This window comes from Crocodylus porosus, unplaced genomic scaffold (assembly GCF_001723895.1).
Source record: "Crocodylus porosus isolate Cpor-Errol unplaced genomic scaffold, CroPor_comp1, whole genome shotgun sequence".
Taxonomy (NCBI): Eukaryota; Metazoa; Chordata; order Crocodylia; family Crocodylidae; genus Crocodylus; species Crocodylus porosus.
The window spans coordinates 3,448,991-3,472,050 of NW_017728933.1; the positions used below are offsets into that span (position 1 = coordinate 3,448,991).

Consider the following 23,060-nt stretch of genomic DNA (forward strand, 5'->3'; position numbering starts at 1 on the left):
ATCAGTGGTTCCCGATCACAGGATCCACGTGTTACAATAGGGGCTGCATTTATGTTACCAGTAAGGCAAAACCTCTGTTTTACCCCTTCTACCAGCACAAAACAATAGTTTCTGGTACTGGCTTAGTGCAAAATCCCATGTCTGAAGAGTTAATTTGTTATGAACTGTGAGCACTGAGGCAAAGCCCTCCTGGAAAAATGTTACGCAAGTGTGTTATTAAAAATGTTGCTATAAGGCTTGCATTTTCCACCCGTTCCCTGTCTCTGCCTTCATGCAGAATCCAAGAATTAATTATGGTACAAGTCAGGCATTATAGCTGCTCCTAAGCTACTATTGGGAGAAAGGATGATATTCTGAGGAGGTACTGGACTGACTCATGGGAGACTGGGGCTCAAAACTTTAGATCAGTGGTAAATCATGGATGCAAAATCGAAGCACCAAGAGCCTGGGTTTTAAAAGGTGGAGACTATGGAAAATGTGTGGCTCAGGGCTCTGTGATCTTATGGTTAGTACTCAGGACTGCATGATTTTGGACATGTCATTCAATTCACCCAAGCCTCAGTTTCCACATCTGTGATGTAGAAGATAGACACCAAAGGCGGGTTGTGAAGTTCAAATGATGCTTGCAAAATGGTTAGAGATAAAGATGGAGGTGGCTTCATCAGTGTCACATGGCATTGCTCCCAGCTGTGCTGAACTGGGAGGAATTCTGGGCTCAGGAAACCTAACCAGGGCAGAGTTGGATCCAGATTTCTACTTACTCATCAAAGCCAAATGGCAAGGAGGTGGTTCTTGTTGGGAGCACCCCTGTTTGGGACAGAAGCTATGATCATGTATTGTTTCTGTCTCCCTGAGAACTATGTTTCCATACTCACTCCTGCCATGGGCAAGATTAATAATATGAAACAAAATAGTGCCGGGGAGTTGTTAAATGAAGTACGAAGCAGGTAATAGACCATTTTCAAGTTACGTTGATTTCAGGAATGGAAGTGATTAATCTCTTGTCAAAGCATATAATAAAATTAAACAGTATAATTTATTACTGATGTTGGGATTGATGAACTTTTTCAAGGCAGCTGGCTCAGGTAAGTGTTAATTTAATAAGAAGTGAAGGACTTGTTTCCACTTCATCTGTCCTCTTCTGAGCAGGATAAATTGGTCACTAAAACTTTTATTGGCTATTTTTCTTCTGTAGAGTTGTGTGAATTACAGTGCTTTTTTTAAAGGTGGCCCAGTCCTCAAAGGAACTGGATGTATTGAGTCCACTGTGTGTCTGGGGTATTTTTCTTGATGACAAAGCAATGAATTTGGCTCCTTTTGGCTAACCGTAGCAATGCAATCTTGTAAACACCAAAGAACCTGTAGTGTATGGGGTATTGCTTTTTGCCCTAGTGATATAATAGTAGCCAACTGCCTCACTAATGAAAAGTAATAATTTCAGTAATAGGACAGCTAAGAAAGAAGCAAGATGCAGCAAGGGGCAGAGAAAACATGGGACAAGTTAAGGAGACAGATCCTTTTTCTCCTTCTCCCCAGAACCAGTGGATGAAGGGTGTCTCACTGGTGCCCATAGGACTGCAGTAAGGAGATGCACTGTCTTTCAGTGGTAGTTTTATGATGAGCTTTCTAGATAGATCATGACCGAGAACTTGGGTAGCTCCCAACACCTGTCCTGGGCACTGCATCATGCCTTTTCTATCACAGCAATATTTAACCCCTTACCCAATTGCACAGAACAAGGTATCTGCTGGTGCTGTGCATGTACTTCGTGGTACTTGAGGTAATTCACATCGTGTGGATGAAAAGCTCAAGTGTTCCAGTTTTTGCTGTTAGCTTTTAGTCAGCCCGATAAAAGCAGCCAGGAAGAGGATGAGTAGAGAGAGGTGAGTGATTGTGCTGCTTTAGGATTGCGAATCAGTTTAACGAGCAAAATCGGTGATTTTGTCAGTCTCTAAACTTCAGTCAGGATTGATATATTTTGCCCTCAATAGTACAAGCAGCCTTTGCTCACATTTGAACTACATCAACGCTTGACAGAGAGGAGCATTAAATTGGTGTCCTGGCCACTCCTTTTTCTCTGCCTTATGTCATTCTTGATCATCTCCATCGTAGCATCATGATTAGTTACCTTTTGTCCTGTTTCCAGATAGGTTCAGAACAGTTGAGTAGTGTCACTGTGTGCATGCCTTTCCATCTCCACTCTGTTAGACTCAAGCCTGCACAAAGAAAAGCACAGTGTATGTAGCTCATACTAACTGCAGCCTTTCTGAACTAACTCAGACATTGCAACTGCTGCTATCTTAACTGCATTAGAAAATTGTTGCTCAGTTACTCTGCTGTATGATATGTGCCACAAACGTTCTTCATGGTATTCTGCACTTCCTGGACTTGCTGGTGCTATATGTCTTCCTGGGTTCTGTTTTCAAGGTGGTTGCAATCAAAGGTGGTAAAAAGGATGCCTATGCTTACAGTTTGTGTGTAAATGTTATGACTTTTGAATGCCACATCTGAATGGTCCCAAAATTTCTGGCCATCAGTAGCAGAGCCTTACTGATCCCACTGGAAAGCAAAAATGGAGCCCTCGGTGTCGGACGGAGGGCAGAATAGAAGGAACAGAAAGCCCCGCAGAAATGCAAAGGGGCATTAAGATAACAGGCCAAATTCTTCTCTGGTGTAACCGTGTTGATATTGGGTAGGAATTGGTTACGTAGCAGCCAAAGGAAATGCGTAGGAAGTACTTGGAAGACAAAAATTCCTTTATAGTTTTTCTAACAGAACACAGCAAGACGCAGAGCAGCTCACATCCCCTAGATTTAAGCAAGTAGCAACCAAATATATTTAGAAACCAAAAAGGACTTCTCCATTTTACCATCCACAGGTTGTTCTTAAGTATGGAGGAGTCTGGATTTTCTAATAGAAGCTTAATGATTGAAATCATGATTTAAGAAAAAGTAACTAGTAAACACTTGGAGATTTAGGTGTATCAACAAAGGACATGCATAGAGAGGATTAACCAATCCCTAGAATTGACAAAGGATGCAGTCTTTGCTCCATGAAGGGCAAAGTCATTGGAAAGAAAAAAGAAATTATACATCTAATTATCTGCTTGGGGTTTCATTCTCACAAATTTAATACTTCCAATTTACAGAGTTAATTAAGTGCCTTTCCTCACAGATGCACTACTTTCTAAGAGGTCTCATTTCAATTTTCCCTGCAGCCACATTATCCTCATATTTCTCCCTTCCCATAAGCAGGAGAAAGACTTCAGCTTAGGCCTAACCAAGTTGGTGGGCCTCTCTCTTTTAAATTGTTTTAAAGTGAGCTCTGTCTTTGAATGCGACTACAAGGAGAGTGAATACTGGCTATTGGTATGTAGTGGAGTGCACACAAAAGCTGCTTTCCTTTGGCTCTGCATGAAATGGAAACTGAACCCAATGATTTAATCAAAGAAAGCTCAGAAAAATCTGTGTTCAATTCATCTGGATGCAGGTATATCATATTCTGGAGTCTTGACCTGAGCTGGATCAGAAATAAGGAACAGTTTCTAAGAGCTGTGTGATACATGGTTCAACTCACAGATAAAATATATTCATACCTTTCCTTTGTGGCAAATGCTGCCAAAATACTTTATGTTGATCATTTGAGACAATGGTAGAAGGAAGTTGGCAACGTTTCCCACAAGTTACCTTTTTCCAGTAAAATATTTTTTGTCCAGAGGTCTTATAGGGCTTTACAAAGTTGTCTGGGCCCTTTTATCTCCATTTTACAGATGGGAGACCTGAGGTACATCATCATGCAATAGGACTAGGGAAGTATTGGGAACACAAGTCCAGTTCTGGTCCTGTACATCATCTCCTTTCCTCTACACACTGCTGAGCAAACTCTGCAGCCTCAAGGTTCCTGCCCCAAGACTTAGTTTTGTCACCTTGCAGGTGATTTCAGCAATGCTTTCCCTGTCTGTAGTCACATCTGGTTATTTCTCTGTATGTCATTGCTAGGGCTCTGCTGAATTCATGGCAGAAGTGGGATGTTCAGCAGCAACTTTAATCTTGCAGGTTCTCCTGTGCACCCCCATTGCTGATTAGCTGAGGGGCTCCAGTGGCTAGGAGGCAAGAGGCAAAAACAGTGCTATATTTAAAACCATGGTTTGCATCTCTCTGATGATTAGGAGAAGAAGCGGGCTCCCCACCAATTAGCAGGGGCTGGGGGGGTGGGGGGTCCACACATGAGGAAACCTGCAAGATTAAAGGAGCTACTGAGCAGCTCATTTCCGTTGTGTATTCGGTATGGCCCTGATCGCTGCTGCCTGCAGACAAGGTAGCAATCATTAGTCTTGCTTAACTGTACTCCTTTATTTCAAAAATCCAGATTGAATTACAGGAGACTCACTATGGCGTGATTTAGAGTATAATGCAGGTGATGATATTTCCACAGTGGTAACTATAACAATTAATTGTTAACAAGATAATGAAGCAAAGCTATTGGGGTACCAAGTAATCACCACTGTTTCCAGTGGAGTTACTGTAGGCTTGCATGTTCTTTTGTACTAACTGTGCTATTGAAACCGCCTTTATACTCCTTGAAGTGCTTTGACCAGTCTCATTGAGTCTGGTAAATGGTTTCTTTACATAAAAGTCCCTGGGATACTTGCCTTGAAAGAAGCTTTGTAAATGCACATTGAAATGAAACCCGAAGCAAATTTAATGTCTCGGTAAGTAAATTGCCTTCATAAACTTGCTTTGTATTTCAAAGGCATCTGATGGGGTTGTTAGTTACTATGGCGATTTTTATTTCCAGTGGATTCTATCAGAGACTATTAAGAGATGTAGCCTCCAGGTATGCTTCTACACTGTAAAATGTGCAGAGAACAGCCTTCCAGTCTCATCAAGGAGTTGGGCTTGATCAGTCAGTGGGATTTGATAAGAATAGGCCTGAGCTACATGAAGCTGGGATCAAAGAGCTGTGAGCTCTATGGACAAAAAGCACTGTAGGAGTGTTACATATTACTAGTATGGCTTATTGTGGTTAAGTGCCAGAAGCATGAGCTGTAGACAGTCCTGGCATTGACTAACTGCAGGACTAGATGGCTTCTGTTTCAGCAGAGCAGACCAACTAGCTATAATGTCCCTCACCATCATGGTGGGACATCCATCTTCAACCAAAGTTGTCAGCAAAGTAGCTTCTCTGGATTGGCATGGCAGGAATGACTTGGGGCCTTCTGGTTTCATCCTTCACTAGGGAGTTGCACTTAAACTTACAGCTGGAGTACAACTTGCAGTCAAGTGGGGAGTTTGTCTTGCAGAGGTCCGATGGAAGGGCAATGCACTGTGAAATGTCATTTGGTGGTTCACTGCTCTCTCCCAGCTTATGTGAGTTAAGATCCTGCTTTTCTTAGCTCCACCTTCCACAGTGAGCTTCTACTTCTTGCTCCTCATTGCAGCATATCGTTCTAGATCCAAACACACAAACTCTGCAGTTCCCTTTATCCAAACCTAGCAAAGAAACAGCTGCCTATTGGGATGGGTAGGTCCCACCTGGTAGGTCAGGATCCCAAGCCAGGTCAGGAAAACACTGCTGTGAGTGCCTAGTTGTTGCATAGTTCAATACATTTTAGAGCAATGCAAATCTCACTCCTCCCCTGCGCTGCATTATTATCAGTAGAACATTTCTAACTCTAAGAAATATAGGGGAGGGAGAGCAATGTTTTCAGATAAAGGGGGCTGCCAGCCCCAAAGTGTTGAAAAACACCGAGTTAGGACAGAGGAGCATAAATTCTTGCAATATATCATCTAAGTACTGTAACTGGCCATTAGACACTGCAGTTTAGCGCAGACAGCACTGCAATTAGTTACTGGCCCCACTGGGATTGGATTTAACAGCAAAATTCTTGTTCATTCTGGTGATGTCAGACCATCTTTCTTCACAAAAGAAATAGGGAAAGCAAAGGGGTGTAGCTGAGGATGGAACCCCCAAGCATGACACATTTAGATGCCTCCATTCCAACAAAGAAAACCTGATCAGCTGGGTTGGAAGAGCTGACATCCTACAAGAGTTACCTGCTTTTACCAGTCTCTCATTAAACTGTCTCCATTAGGAAAATAGGTTGTTACATTGAATCAAATGCATCAGAAAAGCAAAAGGCATAATAAACATATTAAAAGCTAATTGAGGATGAGGTCTTATAATGCCATGGCATTGTGGTTACTCAGATGTGTCATGAATGCGCGGGCTAGATATCATGAGCTGTGCTTTCACCATTCTCCTCTCCTACTGGGTCTTTGGGCTTCTCTCCTCTGCATTTGCCTTTTGCTTTCTCTGGCATTTTCTCTTCTGGAGGAGAGGGCACCTTTGTCCAGGCGCTTTTGACTCATGATGACAGTAGGGTGCTGGTTCCAGAACCTCTCTCTGCCTCAACCCCTATAGGAATCTCAGGGTTTTTTGTTTTTTTCCCCCCAGTGAAGGCAAACTGCATGAAATAACTTATGCAGGACTCATCATAACACATCCATGTCTATTAACCAGAGAAAATAGACTTCAGAAAAACAATTTACTGAACACATCTAGAGTTACCTTTCTCTTAAGACAAATTAGATATGGCATTTTAAGCTTAATTACAGAGAAAAAGTGAATGCATAGCTTACATCTCATATGAGCTATCTCTTCTCATTGTCTGCCATGCTTCCCCTGCTTTACCTGTGGCAGGTTAGGGTGTTAGGTCTGTGTTACATAAGGGTTGATGGTAGTCTTATGTAGACTTTAGATTATGGTTGTATGGGCTGATGTGGGTAGGGATGATCCTGCCTCAGGTGGGGGTGGGACTGGATGACCTCTGGAAGTCCCTTTTAGCCCTACTTCTCTATGACTATGAATCTATGATTCTCTCTGACCACTCTGGTTAGACCATCACTACCACTTACTGGGTTTTTGTCCAGAGATCTTTTATCTGGTGATCCTGTGTGTTGGCTCTGGATTTAGGACCCAGAGGCCTTGTTCTGGAGCAATGCAAACAATCAAGCAATTCTATATATCAGCCAAATCCCAGGGCTGTCATCAGAGTCAAAATACATCTGGTCAGGATGTGAGTGACTCTGAGGCACTCTCTTAGGTGTCAGATATCAGCATGCCAGCAGTCTGGAGGTGGGATGCCAAGGCCCACTCCCCACCTCCAGTGGGGTAAATGAGATGGGCTGGTGTTGTGCCCCATGCACTAGGGCTGTGTGAAACAGCACCGTTCCAATCCAACTTCCATTTCGAGAATTCGACAGGACAGTGTTTTGTTTTGAGTTTTGTTTTGTTTTGTTTTGTTTCAAAAGCACTGTTCTGTTTTGTTTCGTCGAAACTGTTTTGCTGTTTCGATGTTTTGCCCATAGGTTATTGTGGAGAAACATAAAATGCAGCAGGCAGGCAGATCGGGGGGGGCTCGCCTGCACCCCCGGGAGGGCTGCGGGGGCTGTGCCAGAGTCTTCCCGGAGGTGCGGGCCCCCAATCTGCCTGCCAGATGAGAGAAGCCGGGTGCTGCCACCTGAAACCATCACCAGGAAAATCACTGCTGCTGCCAGTCCCAGGTGGCAGCACCAGCTCCTCTCATCTGGCAGGCAGATCGGGGGCTCTCCCGCACCCTGGGGAGGGCTGCAGGGGCTGTGCTGGAGTCATTCTGGGGGTGCAGGCCCCTGATCTGCCTGCCACATGACAGACCAGCACTGGGCACAGCCTGCACCCGGCGCCGGGAAGATCAGTACTGCTGCTGGCCCCAGGCAACAGCACCCAGCTCCTGTCATCTGGCAGGCAGATGCACCCCTGGGAGGACTCCGGCACAGCCCCTGCAGCCCTTCCTGCGGTGCCAGCAGGTCCCTGATCTGCCTGCTGGGGTGCACAGGATCGGGGCAGGAGCAGGTTCCAGCACTAACTGATTTGCCCTGGGTCCCGCACCCCTGACCCAAAGAGGGTGCAGGACCCAGGGCAAATCAGTTTGTATGGGGACCTTCCCCTACCCTGATTCTGTGTGCCCTGGATGCAAAGAACCCGCCTCTGCCACCATCAGTGGCGGTGGCAGGGTAGGGGTAGTGAGTGGCCAGATGCGAAGCCACCGGTGGCTCAGAGTCACCGTGGCCACTCCATCTGGCTCTGCAGGGTCCCCCAAAGTACGGGGCCAAGGATGGCTGCCTCGATTCAACACCCCCCCCCCCGGGATGGCCCTGGCTGCTGCTGACCCCAGGCAGCAGTACCCGGCTCCTGTCAGCCGGCAGGCAGATCAGGGGCCTGTCAGCACCCCCAGGAGGCCTGCGGGGGCTGTGCCAGAGTCCTCCCGGGGGTGCATGCTCCTGATCTGCCTGCCAGGTGGTGCTGCGTGGGGTCAGTGGCAGCACCAATCTTCCCAGCGCTGGGTGCAGGTTGTGCCCAGCACCGGTTTGTCATCTGGCAGGCAGATTGGGGGCCTGCATCCCCAGGAGGACTCTGGCACAGCTCCTGCAGCCCTCCCAGGGGTGCAGGCCAGCCCCTGATCTGCTTGCTGGATAACAGGAGGAGGGTCCTGCCGGCCAGGATGGGACCTAAAGCTAGTAAGCCTGGCTTTGAAACTTGAAACATTTCAAAACTTTTGAAATGTTTCAAGTTCCCTTGTTTTGTTTCAAAGCTTTTCCAAAGGCTTTTGTTTCATTTCGATTTAACTGTTTCAAGCTCAAAATGCATCAAAACAGCTTCTAAACAAAACACTGGGTGAAATTTCACACAGTCCCACCATGCAGATATATTAATTTGGTCCTTCTGGGTCTTCTCATAATGTGGTCTGCTCCCCCAAAACTGGGACTCAGGCCCCCTGCTCTGGGGCATTGTTAGCTGCTACCATTTTATCTCTTATTATGAGCAGTATGGTGCATACTCTCTCAGTTCCCACACTGTTTTGTATCCGTTGGCCTTGTTGTGTTAACCAGCCTGTCTTCCTTGGAAGCTGGAGAAGCTCTGTTTGTGTGAGACCCTGGCTTCTTAAAAATCAATTAACTCCTGCTGCCCATCTTAAACCATTCGGATGCATATAAGCCAATTCCCTAAAACCAAATCTTTAAATACCATTTTCTAAATCAACGCTGTGGAAGCCCTAGATCTTCAGTAGCAAGCCTGTTCTCCAAATCCGTTGTTTCTAGCCAACTACAGTAGGGTATAAGTGTAACCCGGGCAGTACTCCCAAGAGGTACCCCCTCTCCAGTTGAAGGGATCAAAGTAGGTGCACAAGCACTGTGGGAGGTATAAGATCTCTCCTCCTCCTATACAGCAGAGCCAGACCACCAATGGGGACTTAACCATATACCTTTTAATGAGGGAACAATACTGGGAACATAACAGGCATAAATCAGAGGGTATAGTGGACACTACAATGCTCCAAGGGGGCAGGATTCAACAAAGGTTAGACACTTACAGTCATTGACAAAAGACAGGGTTAACAAAATATAAAACGCAAACAATGAAGCAAACAATACTGGTTGGTGAAATATAAAAAGGCACAAAATGTCAAATGACAAGGAAATATAGGGCCTAGGTACCTGGAGGGGCAGGAAACACAGTGGCCCCTTTCCACGGCAAGAAGATTTGCTTCTTGTTAGCTCACTCACCCCAAGTCACTCCAGCTGGGAGTTGGACTCAGATCTCCCATGTGGTAGGCAGGAACGCTGCCACCCAACCACCACTGGTGGCACCACTGGTGCTCCAGCCTGCTAGGGGTCTTGACCTTCCTGGAGCCCCGGCCTCACTTTGAGCTGCCTGGCCTCTGATTGGAGGAGCTGGAAGCAGAGCTGGGAACCTCTCACGTCACTGCTCAGATCCTTGCTGGGGAGCCTCTCCTGCAGGCTGCAGCCTCTCGTAGAGGATCGTGGAGCCCAGCACAGAGCCCCTCCTGCCGGCCGCACGCTGCACTGTTGAGGGTCCAACTGCTGCCTGCAGGTCCTGCTCCTTCAGACTCTTCTGGGGCACTGCTCCTGCCCCGCTGGCTCAGCTCTTGCCAGCTCTTTGTAGCTTCTTCTTTGTGGTCCCTTGCTGGTCTTCCCTGAGTCAGCCACGCTGCCCCTTTTATCCCCCTCCAGGTGACCCAAGGGGCCAATCAGGGGACATGGAGGGTGAGTCTCTGGGGCCTGATTGGTGAGGAAAGGGAATTCCAAGTCCACCAATCATCTTTTTCCTTTTCAAAACCCCTGGGCTAAGTCACTGCCAGCTAGCCCATCACATCAGTCAGGGAAAGTTTACTAAGACACAGGCAAAATCAGAGTCCTGGCATTAGATCTATTCACGTCAACCACCCATTTTATGGGTTGGTTTGGTTTTTATGGGTTGGTTTGGTGCTGTGCTTTATTTGATGCTTAATTGGTTTTTCATGTTTCCTTGTTTGGGAATTTTCATAAGGGTCAGTGTCGGTTTCCTTGCCATTTTCTCCTCCTAACAGAAACAATTCACAAAGTCTCACATAATGGCTAACTACCCACAGTTTCTATCAGGAATTTAAATCTACACATGGGAACCTAACTGTGGGCATAGGCATTTGGCAACGTCAGCCTGAACATTTAATGTGGTACCCAGGGATCCACTGGTGAAAGATGCTGTAAAAGTGCTAAGTATAATTTATCAGTCTTTACTAACAGAGGTCATTTAGTAAGGTTGCAAACCTCTCTCTTCCCTGAGAGATCATGTTCACTTTTTCTGCACTGATTTTCTCATTCCCATGTGGAGAATTTTGCTAGGAGGACTGGGTGCATGCACATGTAGTAAGTGAACTTAAAATAAGGTGACTTAACTAAGTCAACTTAATTAAAGTGACTTAAGTTAAGCCACATCAGAGCATACACACATACAGCTCCTTGACATGGTGGCAGCTAGGCCTGTGCAAAGTGGCTAGTATTCACTTGGATTCAAATTCAGCCGATTCGGGGGACAGTGATTTGATTATGTGATTCAAATCACTGTCCTGAATTGATTCAGCTGAATCTGTCACAAGCCCCCATCCCCGCCCACTCTCCCGGTCCCAGCTCCTGGCTCTTAAAAAAAAAAAAAAAAAAAAAAAAGTCCCCACTCACTGGTTGCTGCCAGGTGGGGGGGTGATCCCCGCTGCCCTCCACTGCACCTTACCTCTCCCTGCACTGCTCCCAGAAGCCCCAAGGCTGCTGCAGCAGTGGGTGAGTGTGAGGCTTTTTTCTATTTTTTTTTTTTTTTTTAAGAGCCAGGAGCTGCAGCGAGCGAGGCAGCCAGGAGAGGGGTGCTGGGGGAGCAGGTAGGGGTTGGGAGGCTCGTAGCAGAGCCCCCCACGCAGCATGGGGCAGTGGGGATTGCCCCCTGCCTGGCAGCAGCCAGTGGGTGGGGGCTTTTTTTAAAGACCCACAAGCTGGGGCCAGGTGGGGCAGCCATGGGGGGAGCTGGGGAAGTGGGCGGGAGTTGCAGAGCACTCAGGGGGGCTGGGAGAGTGGGCAGGGGATGGGGCCTGGCAGGGGACCCCCTTGGTCCCTCCTTCAGCCCCCACTCCTCTGCTCCCTACTTACGAGCATGGAGTCTGGGTCCAGCTCCCTGCAGCAGCAAGCAGGGATTGCCCAAATTTCTGAAGCTGTCCAAATCTTTTCCAAATCAATTCGGAGAGCTTCAAATAGATTCAGACCTTTTAACTGGTCTCCTGATCTGATTCAGATTTGGAGATTCAGCCGCTGAATCAAGCTGAATCTCCTCTGCATCGAAACGGCACCTGAAGCTTCACACAGCTCTAGTGGCAACCATCTTGTGAGCTGAGTCAACTTAACAAATGCAACTAAAGATAATCCATCTCAGAGGTGTATTATCTTGTGCCACATTTAAATTGACTCTGTTCCACATACTTGTGTACACTCTGACAGTTAAGTCAACTTAAAAAAGTTAAGTCAGCTTAACTGTCAGAAAGTTAGTACGTATGTACACACCCAGTAGTGTTAGGTTTTTTTGGCTACAGAAGCATATCTGTGCTATTCCCTCACTTCCCTTCTCAAAGGAAAAGAAATTTTGTCTTCATTACAGCTAAATGAAATGACCAGATTATAAAGAGCTCAGGAACTCTCAATTTAAATCCAAATGCTCAATTTAGGTGCCAGAATGGGAGCAGAGCTTTTATGCAAATTTTCATCTGTGTTTCCAAATCTTCCTTTATTTCTCACCCTCATTCACATGCTGTGCACCTAAAGCCTTCAGATTTCTGGTTCGTTGAAAGGTGAGCTGCCTAGGAATTGTAATGCAACATAGTTGTTACTGCTATTGTACTAAAATGACAATGTGATACAAGTAACGCAGCCTTTTTTCATGACTTGTGACCATTTAAATTTAATAGAGCAATATAGCTCAGAACAGTGCTAATGGCCTGCTTTCTCTTTCTCTGCACAGTTCTTCTGGGTCCTCCTGGTGATCTTCATCACTGAAATTCTGTTGATATTTATTGAAATAATCTTCGAAAACAAGGTGAGTCAACTGAACTCCTTTCCTTGGGAGTGCAAATCATACTTGTCCTGTTTTCCAAAGCAAATGCCTGTTCCATTAACTAGTGATTTTTGCGGCTCACTTACGGTGCTGAAAATATCAAAACATTTTGTCTTGTCATTTTCCAAACATCGAACATTTTCCCTGTTGAGATGCCTGCCCATTTTGATATTATCTAAAACAGAAATAATTTCATCTTGACCCCATATTAAAAAGTTTCGGAGGACAGGTTTGCTGCTCTTGCAGTTGTTTCAAGAAATGCCCATGACCTGAAAAATCCATTATTTATACATCTCTAGGTCTCATCTTGGGAACCAATGTCCTGAACATTAATGCTGAGATTTTCAAAAAGATACTTTGGGGTTTGGATGCCCAGTGCTCATTAGTTTTAATAGAAACTGAACATGCAAATTCCTTATGCAGCTTTGTAAATGTTCTTCTAAAAATTCAAGGGAACTTTCTGTGAACATAGCAGCTTTTGCACTACAGCTCTTTGTCAACTAATGAAAGTCTAGCTACGCCAGTGCCACAATGTTATCTGTATTTTTTTGTATTGTGAAGTGACCTGGCTTGGGGATTTCCTGCATAAATATGAACTACTTAACATGTTGTTTTAGATGTTGTCTTTTGTAACTAGCTTCGGTAGAAGATTGTATGTTAATAAATTTCACATTGGAGCCTAATTACATGTTTTTAATATGAATTAAATAAGCACTGGGGAAACACGTTCCCTTCTCCCTCCCTTGTACAGAGCTCTCTGACTTTCCCTGCTGCTTTGGGCCCAGGGACAGCAAACATGTCCCTCTAAGGGGTGACTTTAAAACAAGCAAGAGGGTTAAGTTCGGGAGCTTGGTGTTACAAAATAAAACGTGCAAGCTTTTCCAAGTTTACAGCTGCACTCACTTATCACAAGAGCGGGATTGAAATTCAGTCCTAGTTTCCTAATTTTCCAGAGTCAAAATAAAATAAAGACTAGGGGTGTGCGAAACGGGCCGTATTTGATTCAGATTTGGATTCGGCCCAAATTGGAGCCAGTGATTCAATTCATTGATTCGGATCATTGTCCCCAGTTCGACTTGGCCAAATCTGAATCTGAAGATTTGATGCAGATTCAGAGAATCAGCAATTCGGCCATTAACACAGCTTTAAATGTTTTTTCTACATACCTCGAGGTACAAGGTGTGGCTCGTGAACGCTGGGATGGTGGGGCAGATGGAGCATCCCACAGGAGTGCTGTGTCTGTATCCGAATCATCAGATCTTTCCAAATCTCTCTGGATCAATTCAATTTGGAGAGATTAAAGGGTCTCTTGATTCGATTCAGAGATTGGACCAAATCTCTGCTGAATCGAATCAAAGACCGAAGCTTCGCACAGTCCTAATAAAGACCACTGGCAAATCTGTCTTTCTTTAGCTTTCTCTTAAAGAGACATAAAATATGAAAGACAGAGACAAACAGTTGTTCCATCATATCCAGTGTCCTACCCTTTGTGGCAGGAAGCCACCTTTGTTTCTCCCCAAAATCTCTGTGCTGTGACTATTTGATTAGGATGGGCCCAGCAGAGGAGACACACCCGTACCTATCTCTTTAGGTAACCTGAGCTGGCTACACTCCTGAGGGAGGGGGAAACCTGCTCCCTCTGTCTGCGGGACTGGTATCAGCTACCTGGGTGAGGGGCATCTACCTGGTGGGCTAGTGTCTGCCCGGCAACTAGTGATGTATTTCAGATTGGTTGGCCGACAGCTAACCGGAGCTGGCCTCCACTGGGCCAGGCGAATGAGGTCATAGGGGCTATATAAATTATGACTGCCCAGGAGGAGGGGGCAGCAGCCATGCGGGGGACTCAGACTTAGAGAGGAACTTTACCATCTGAAACTGGCTCTCTCCCCCAAAACTCGTGAGCGAGGAACGGCCTGGCTCCAGAGGGGATCTCCAACAGCCTCAGGATGATGCTTGTGAGTAAGCTACTCGAGATCTGGCTGGATATCTAGCTGGCAGTAACTCAGATGTGTGATCAAAAGGCTACCTCAGCCAGACTGTTTTGCTCTATGGGATTTCTGTGAGACTGCTCAATCTTGTACCCTATTTTCACCCTACCCCTGTAATCAATAAGGTTTTCCTTTGTGTCGGGTGTAGGAGACTAATTGAGGGGTGGGTCTAAATTTATGCCTAAGAGGCCCCTTAGGTCTGCAAACTAAGGGAGACTTTCCTTTTTGACCCCCGACTTGGGGAAGCGCCCCAAGTGCCTGTAATGGGTTGAGTACCCGTAGAACTATTAGGCCTGTGTTTCCCTGAGGACACAGGACCAAGAGAGCCCCTTCTCGGGGTGGTGGCAGCTTACGTTACCCCCAGGCTAGCGAGTGTGCTCCAGGAAGGGGGTCAGCGGGATGTGAGGCGCCCCAGGGAGGCACTCGGAGCCTGGAAGGTGGTCAGGCGCAGGGAGGTGGGCGACTCAATGCAGGAGCGCCCCCTACTGGCCCGCCACACCCTTCATTCATCAGTACAAGGTTCTGCACTGGTTGTGAAACCCATGCCATGGCGTGCACCTAGTTAACTCTGCAGTTTTCTGCTGTTGTGGGGAGAAAATTTCTTCCTGATTCCACTAAAGGATCAGCACATGCCCCTGAAGCATGAGGATTAATGGTTTTGTTTTGGGGTTTTTTTGTCATTTTTACCCTTGCTAGATACTGTACTTATTTATGTGCTGTAGGATGAATTACACCCACTCAAAGTCCTTTGGCAGGCTCCTTAAAGAAGTAGGTTTTTCCCACTTTCTTTGGCATTTGCTAAACTCGTTGCCTCCATTATGTTAAATGCTTTTTTTAAATTTGTGTATGAGGTGCTTCAATATTGCTATAACAAGCATTGGGGAAACACTTTAAAAATGCTTACGATAGAAGTTCCCTTCTGCCTCTCCCCAGACTAAGCTGAAACCAGATTTGTTATTTTCCATATTGTCTTGACTTTGCAGTCTGCCAAATTACTTCAAGGCCTAGCCTCAGTCTGTGCTGGCTCAGACAATGCATGGTACAGAAGAACGATCTCTAAGATGCATACTTAAGGGCTTTATTAAAATCGATTCTCTTTGTACAAACAATTTATAGCTCTTCCAGTCCTGTAAATGCTTGTCTTGGGGAGGATGATTTTAAAGATTACACTACCTGCTTGGTGACCTCAAAGCCTAAAGCCAAATCAAAAACTCATGGGGCTGAGTGTCTCATCATGATGAGTTATAGGAATAATAGCAAAGTAGGGTTGGAAGGGACCTCACAAGGTCATTTAGGCCAGTCCCTTGCTCAAGACAGGACTGTCTCTGACGAAACCATCCCAGCCACGTGTCTGTCCAACATGCTCTTGAAATTTCCACTGATGGAGACTCCAGTTTTCCTAGGCAGTTTGTTCCAATGCTTGAGCACCCTGAGAGTCAGAAAATGCCTCCTAATTTCCAGCCTAAATTTTGTTAGCTGCAGCCTGAGACAATTTCTCCTAATCCAGGTCCCTGTGGCCACAGACAAAAAAACATTTCCTTCTTGCTAATTGCCTTTCAGGTATTTTCCAGGCTAAAAAAGCTCAAGTTTTTTTCAGCCTTTCCTCATAAGTCATGTTTTTCAGCTCCATAATCATTTTTGTTACTCTGCACTGGGCTCTTTCCAATGTGTCCACATCCTTCTTGAAGTATGGGGCCCAAAACTGGACACAGCACTCCAGGTGAGGCATCACCAGTGTTGGGTAGAGTGAAAGAATCACTTTTCTTGATTTGCAAGTGGCACTTCTTTTAATAGAACCCAGGATGCTGTTGGCTTTTTGGCAACGAGCACACTCTTGGCTTATAGGAGCCAACAGTGGTCAAAGAAGTTTTGCACAAGCTCCCTGTAGAGACAAGTCCATGTGACTACTTGTTGCATTATAAGAATTTCAAGAGCCAATTCTTCTGAACCATCATGAGGGATGGATTTGGCCGTGATGTTGTAGACATGCTTGCTGAGTTCCAGGAAGCTGGAGAAGGAGGACAGGGCTCCTTATTGCAATGCAACCCTTTTACATCTTTGGGAGCGGTCATAATATGTTTCTGCTGGTTACAGTGCAGTAGAGAGAACTCTGACTTGTTAGCTTTTGCGCTTAGTGGTGTCTGGCTTTGTGGGGCTGTGCAAGGTACAAGGCAGCAAGGAAGCAGGGCCTTCACCTTGACTCCAAAAGTTAGTTGTTGGTGATGGTTCCTAGCCCATTCCTTAGCAGAGATCATCCTCTGCCTCATGTAGCCCCTTTGGCATCAGATTCTGTTAAAAGGCGAAGGACAGCATGTGTCACAGGGAATGAGCTCCCTTCTCAGCTGTGCCGTGTTTATCTGTGCTATAAATAAATACCACAGACCTCAGTCTCCAGGGCTGCCTAGCTAATATTGTTCACCAGCGCTAACTTCATTTTGAAGAGAGTGGGGAGACGGAGAGAGAGACAGACTTCTATCTGCAAGGCATCACCGAGGTTCCTTGTTTCTCTGGCAGCTTTATGTCATGCTATTAATATCTAAGAGAGGCTAATATGGAGGTTCCTTTTATTTATTTGTTTTTGACTTGCCATATACCAAGTATTGGCAATACCTTTCTGCAGAGATAGGACCCTTTTGTTACCATCTGTTCTATTACTATATATGGTACCAAGCTGCTTGTGTGTTAACATTGTGTGTCTACTGCTATAGTTTCATGAACAGCTGCATTGCCCTGACCTATGAATTCTTACCGAGATAAAGACTACTATCTCCTATGCGCTCTGTGTCTCAATTTGTGGACCATTGTTGCTCTTGCCTCATGAGCAATGGAAGGGAATGAACAGAAAAAGTTGCAAAATTCTTTTGGAATGGAATTGCAACCTTTCAGTTAAGCATGCAGATTGGATGCAACCGTTAGTGTGTAAGTGATGCCTTAATTTAAATTTAATGGGGGATACTAACATTTAATTAAAATCAAGCCATTGGTAAGACAGAACAGGGATTTGACAAGCAATGAATCTACTTGACCGAAAATTGCCACACTACACAAATCTGCATTTGGTTGTTTATTAGACTTGTAAAGAACAGGGTTTTTAATTGGATTTACTATTAACAAGCTAAGAAGAGAAAATCAGAAATAAATTATCCAGTGGAAAAAAAAGCACTAGGCACTTAATTATGCCAGTTGACATGTAAATGTGCTCATGGAATTGCAGATGATATAAGTTAGGTAGCTGCCTCTGTTGTTTTGTATCAAGCGACATGGAGAGTTTGTGCTGCTGGAATTGAATTATGTAGCTGTTAGCTATTTAACCACTGTCTTAAAGTCTAGATTTAATTACAAGCACTTGTAAATAGATTATTTTGCTTTCTGGGGAGTAAGAATCTTTCATTTGGGGAATATGTTCTTTCTAGAGTACCCACGCTATAAAATTTTCTGATGCTGGTATGCTTGGTAAAGGTCACAGATGGCATTAGTCAGGAGAATGCATATCAGCTGGGATTGCTTTATCACATTACAGGAGCAATTGTCTAATCTGTTGGTACAGTATGTTTATAAGAGCTCTTGAAGGTTGTTGGTGTGCTACCTGTATGAAATCTTGTCACCTGCATGTGAGTTATAGTGCAGGCACAAGCAATAACACCAGACCATGCTTCATGCTCTGGACATGTCGGTGTGTTGGGACAAATGAGAGAGAGGGTAGGCCACTAGGTTTATTATATGTAGTGTATGGTTGCCAAAGGCACTTATAGTCCCAGCCTGAACTGATGTGTGCTTGCTATGGCAATCTTGATCGGCTTTAGACTTCTGAAGGTTTTTGCAGGTGATATCTTTTTTTGATAACTTTAAACTCCTTATCTGAATACTGCAGCACCAGGACAGACATGAACTCAGGGGTGAAAAAAAAGCGTTCTTGAGTTCTGAGGCTGATAAAGACCAAAATCTTTCAGTTTTGAAAAAAAAAAATGAGCTCAAACCAAAACTTCAAACTTATGGGCCTAAACGAGCCCCTGGTCAGCTTTAGGATAAGGATGAATCCGGACCTGAAATTTATAGGCCAGACTAAGCCATAGAAATAGAGAATCAAATTCTGTTTTCCCTACCAGAAACCACGTGCTCAGTTCAAACTGCCCGAAACTGAATCCAGGAATTGACACACGTGATCATGGGCCATCTCACAGCCGTCTGGGCTGGACCAGGATATAGAAAACATCAGCGTGGCAATGCCAACTGCTTTGATTTACCTGCATGAGTGTCCTAGGTTCTGTATTAACACTCTTGGTACCCACATTTCTGTTCCCTTTGTTGATACTTTGCGAGATCCAGTAACCCTCTGCACTCTGAGCAGTTACTTCACAAGCATCCTCAGGATGTACTTCACAGTTTTTCCACCCCCCTGGGAAGACAAGTGCCAAAGATGTAAATCCCCTTATATCTGTGTAGCTAGTGAGGGCACAGCCTATGCACATGGAGCTGTTCTAAAAATGATCTTGATCATCCCAGGAAACCATCCAGGGGAGCCTTGGATACACAACACAAGCATGCTGGAAGCAACTCATTAAAACAGTAGGGGCAAAGCTGTCAGCTACGGCAAACCTACAGCTTATTCTTGTTTGTCTTCAAACTAATGATGGTCGTCAGAGAGGGGCAGCAAATGAGATAGCTTGGCATGTTGTTCAAAGGAGTGGAAAAGATCAGAATTAACATTTTAATAAACTTCTGCATGAATAGTTTCTTAAGACCCTCTCTACCAGTCTTGCTTTCTTTTTCCCTTCTCAGTAGGCTCTGTTTCCTATGGTGACATATCTTCGTTCACTCCTCTCACATCTTCCTTTTCAAATTTCTCTGGCATCCTTCTTCCCTATTCCCCAACTCACCCATCCTTTGTAATTTGCATGTCAGAATCAATCCTGCAAGAACGATCCCCGCCCCAACCCCCCCAAAAACAGCCCAAATCCTCTTCTCATAATTAATATTTCTGAGTGTTTGTGCTTGCCAGTTTCTTGTCAGAAGCCAAACCACAAAATGACTCGGGGAGTAGTGCCTCTTGTCTGGCATTAGAGAGTGTGCTTTAAGCAAGCTAATAAGCTTTCCAAGCATCTGTAAGATGCATTTTATATTCGATTACTGCTTAATTTGAAGTGTCCAACATGTCAGAGTAACCTCAATGATACCCGCTCTAGGAATTGCTGGAAGAGTCCTCAACTGGCTACTACTTTCTCCCTTAACATAGCTTTGGGCACAATTAAATTACTGAAAGTGCTGGTTAAAGAGTGAAACATAGCGCTAATGCTCCAAAGGGGCCTCCTGCCTCTTTGTAGCTCTGGCAGTATTTTACCAGATGCTAGGCCTGATGCCGGTAGGATTTGTGCAGTATGGCTCTGTGCAGGGCCAGAGACTGGGGGGAAAAAAGGGGTTGGGGAGAAGGTACAGGCTGCAGACAAAGCTCAGCATTTTCATGAGTTTTCACCTCAGGCTTATCTTTTTTCTTCCCCTGATGTAACAGTTCTTTTCTACCTCTACAGACGCAGCCTGCCTGAGGGTGTGTGGGGAGGTTAGTGACATGATACCCAGTAGGGCTGTGCAAAGCTTTGGTCCCTGATTCGATTCGACCTTTTTTGATGGCCGAATCTGCAAAACCAGATTGAATCATGAGACCCTTTAATCTCTCTGAATTGAATCAGAGCTCTCCGAATCAATTTGGAGAGATTCGGAAAGATTTGGCTATTTGGACATAGACACAGCTTTAAATGTTTTTTCTGTATACCTCAAGATAGCAGGCGGCTCGTGAATGCTGCAATGGTGGGGTGGATGGAGCGTCCTGCAGAAGCATTGGGGCCTCAAAGCACTTCTGATGCACTTCTGGATCCACCAGGGAGTGCACAGTGGGGCCTCCCCATGCCCCCCCGGCTCAGTGACTGGTGCCTTCTGGGTCTGGGGGTACCCGGGGCCCCCCCCACAGCTGATTGCAGAGCCAAGGGAAGATGGGGGGGGGGGCCCCCAGTGTGCTCCCTGGCGGATCCAGAAGTGGACCAAAAGTACTTCTGGCACATGGGGCAGTGGGGGCCACGCTTCTGTGGGACGTTCCATCTGCCCCAGCATCGCAGTGGTCACGAGCCACGCCTGTTACCTCGAGGTATGTAGAAAAAACATTTAAAGCCCGAATCAGCACTGAATCTTCAGGTTCAGATTCGGCCAAATCAAATCAGAGACAGTAATCTGAATCAACGAATCGAATCACTGTCCCCAATTCAGGCCAAATCTGAATCTAACAGGGCCCACTTTGCACACCCCTAATACCTAGTCATAAATTATATGTCCAAGCAGTTTTACTTTAATGCACCAAAAAGACTTTTAAAATGCCAGGAAATCCCACTCATGCAAACAGACTGCAGTGCCTGAAAGGGCAAATATCGTGGCACGTACATGTACCCCTTAATACTAAATGTATGAGGGAAAGCCTAAAGAACTGTCCACCTTTTTTTTCCGTGTGGGCTTCACCCGCAGGACTTAGCCACTTCTGTTTTAATGAAGAGAGACTAGGCAGGTAAATCATTTCAGTGCCCCAGTCTACAATAGACGTGGAATATAAAAGACCTACAGTTAAACTTAGTTTTGGCATCTTTCCTCAGGCAAATGGTGCAGGTGGACCAGGACGGGACTTTCCCCAAGGTAGCTAGGAGAGTCCAGTCTCCTCTTCCATGGGTGCTGTTCAAGAATGGCAAGCTTACATGAAAAATTTTGGCAGAGACCAAAAATTAACCAGAGATTAGCTTTTCTTCAGCTGCTCTTCCTTTTCTGACCCTCCTCTGGAAGGGCTATAGCTCTGCTGCTCCGACAGAGATGTTGTTGGGGAAAAAATCCTGCAGGAAGAGTGGGTACAAACTTTCCAAGATATCTTAAGTTCTGATTCAGCTCTGCTGACCACCAGAGGAGATTATATTAGATGCAGTCTTTTTTGTTAACATTATTTGCTGGTGAGGTGTTGGGATGTTACATAATATTATCATGTCCTACCTGGAAAAAAAAAACTAACGCATTTTTTAAACAAGTCTGTAATCTCCTCAGACAGTGCTGTGAGTTAGAAAGGAGACTGGCTCTCTCTCACATACCTTTCTCTTATGAACTCTTGCAAACTCACAACTCTTTGCTTTCAGGACTTTTTAGTAAATTGTTTTATTCCCTGGGAAGGCTTCCTCACTCTCCTCTATTCTTTAGCCCCTTTGCTTGTTTGTTTGCATCCCTTTCACTCCGTTCCCCAATTACTTCAGTCATGTCAAAGTGCCAGGTTGCTAGCCCTAGCAGGTGCCACTCTGTGTATCTGTGAAACAGCTGTCACACCACGTTGTTAGTCATTATCAGGACTTCGTCCTCTCCTTTGTCTCTTGTATGGGGACTTTGGTCCATCCAGGCCTGGCAGCCTTGGCAGACAAAGCAAAGGGCAGGCAGGGAGGTAGAGATGCCAGTTCCAGCCAGTTGAGTACTTGCGTTTTACGTCCCATGAAAAGCTGCAGTTCAGGGAGGATGCATCCCTGGAGACTGCGGGGCATTACTGAACAGGTCCAATCCTGATGGGAGACTGCTGCTCATCTAACTCAGTATAGAATTGCATGCCTAATACCAAAAAGATGTAGGAAGAGAGGAGTTTTTGTCTGTTACACTCTGCCCACTAAAGATTTGTTGCTAACACGAAGCATAGGAAGAAAAGTTGGGGGTCTCTGCCACAAGCCCAGCCCTGTTCACATTCCAGGAATCCATTTAGTTTGAAAATTAAGGACATAGAAATAATTAGATTCTGGGCTGTTTGTTCTGAGTATCTAATCTGGGGTCTGCAGTGCAGATGGCCACCTGTCTGCTTGGTGTATGGAGCCCGCAAAAAACCACCATCCCTAACAAACAGAACCTCTTCTCTGGGTATATGTTTCCGAAGAGAAGCTCTGTGAGCAGTTGAACCAATTCACTTACAGCACTCGGAAGCAGTTATTTGATAACTGTTCCTTTCTCAGAAGTGGGATGCTACCTCTCGCCCTACACGTTGTACCATACAGGTCCTTACTGCTTGATTTAAAGAAAGTCCTTAAGGTTCCAGTACACTCCAATACAAACTCCTATCAGCAGCATCACTTTGAAACACAAATGGGAAAAGGTGAACAATAAAATCAATCTAAGAAGATGAGAAAGGGGCTTTCAGGGTTGGGGGAATCTGATCTGGTACAACTAAGCATAAGCAAAAGGACAATTCTCAGGTCCCCTGCCTGTACAAAGGGCTGAAATCCCACTGTATTTTAGCGAATGCTAAAATAGTCTGTTCTGTGGATGGGTTTCTTGACTGACACCAGCTACAATGCTTTTGGATTCCTCAATCAATACCTACATGCATCTTGCTAATAGAATATGAGGCAGGTGGATAGATAGTTTTTTGATTTACTAGAATCTGTGCTTATATAGAAAATGAAGGCTTTGTGGCTTTTTTGAAGAACCAGGTAATGCTGCCTGGAGTTGAGCACTTCTACAGGTCTCAGAAATCCCATTCCTCACAGCAAGTTCTGGTAGTTTCTTACCTTTTGAAGGAGAAAAAAAAGAGTAAAGGAAAAAGGAGCA

The 23,060-nt window shown here is 45.2% G+C and overlaps 1 protein-coding gene across 1 annotated transcript in view; it reads left to right on the forward strand.

Annotated features, from left to right (window-relative positions):
• The window catches only part of LOC109317353 (tetraspanin-15-like), a 186,751-nt gene that overhangs the window by 65,824 nt on the left and 97,867 nt on the right, over positions 1-23,060 (forward strand). The window contains exon 3 of the mRNA XM_019545979.1: positions 12,379-12,453. Within this exon, the coding sequence (XP_019401524.1) occupies positions 12,379-12,453 (75 nt within the window). The remainder of the gene's footprint in view (positions 1-12,378; positions 12,454-23,060) is intronic.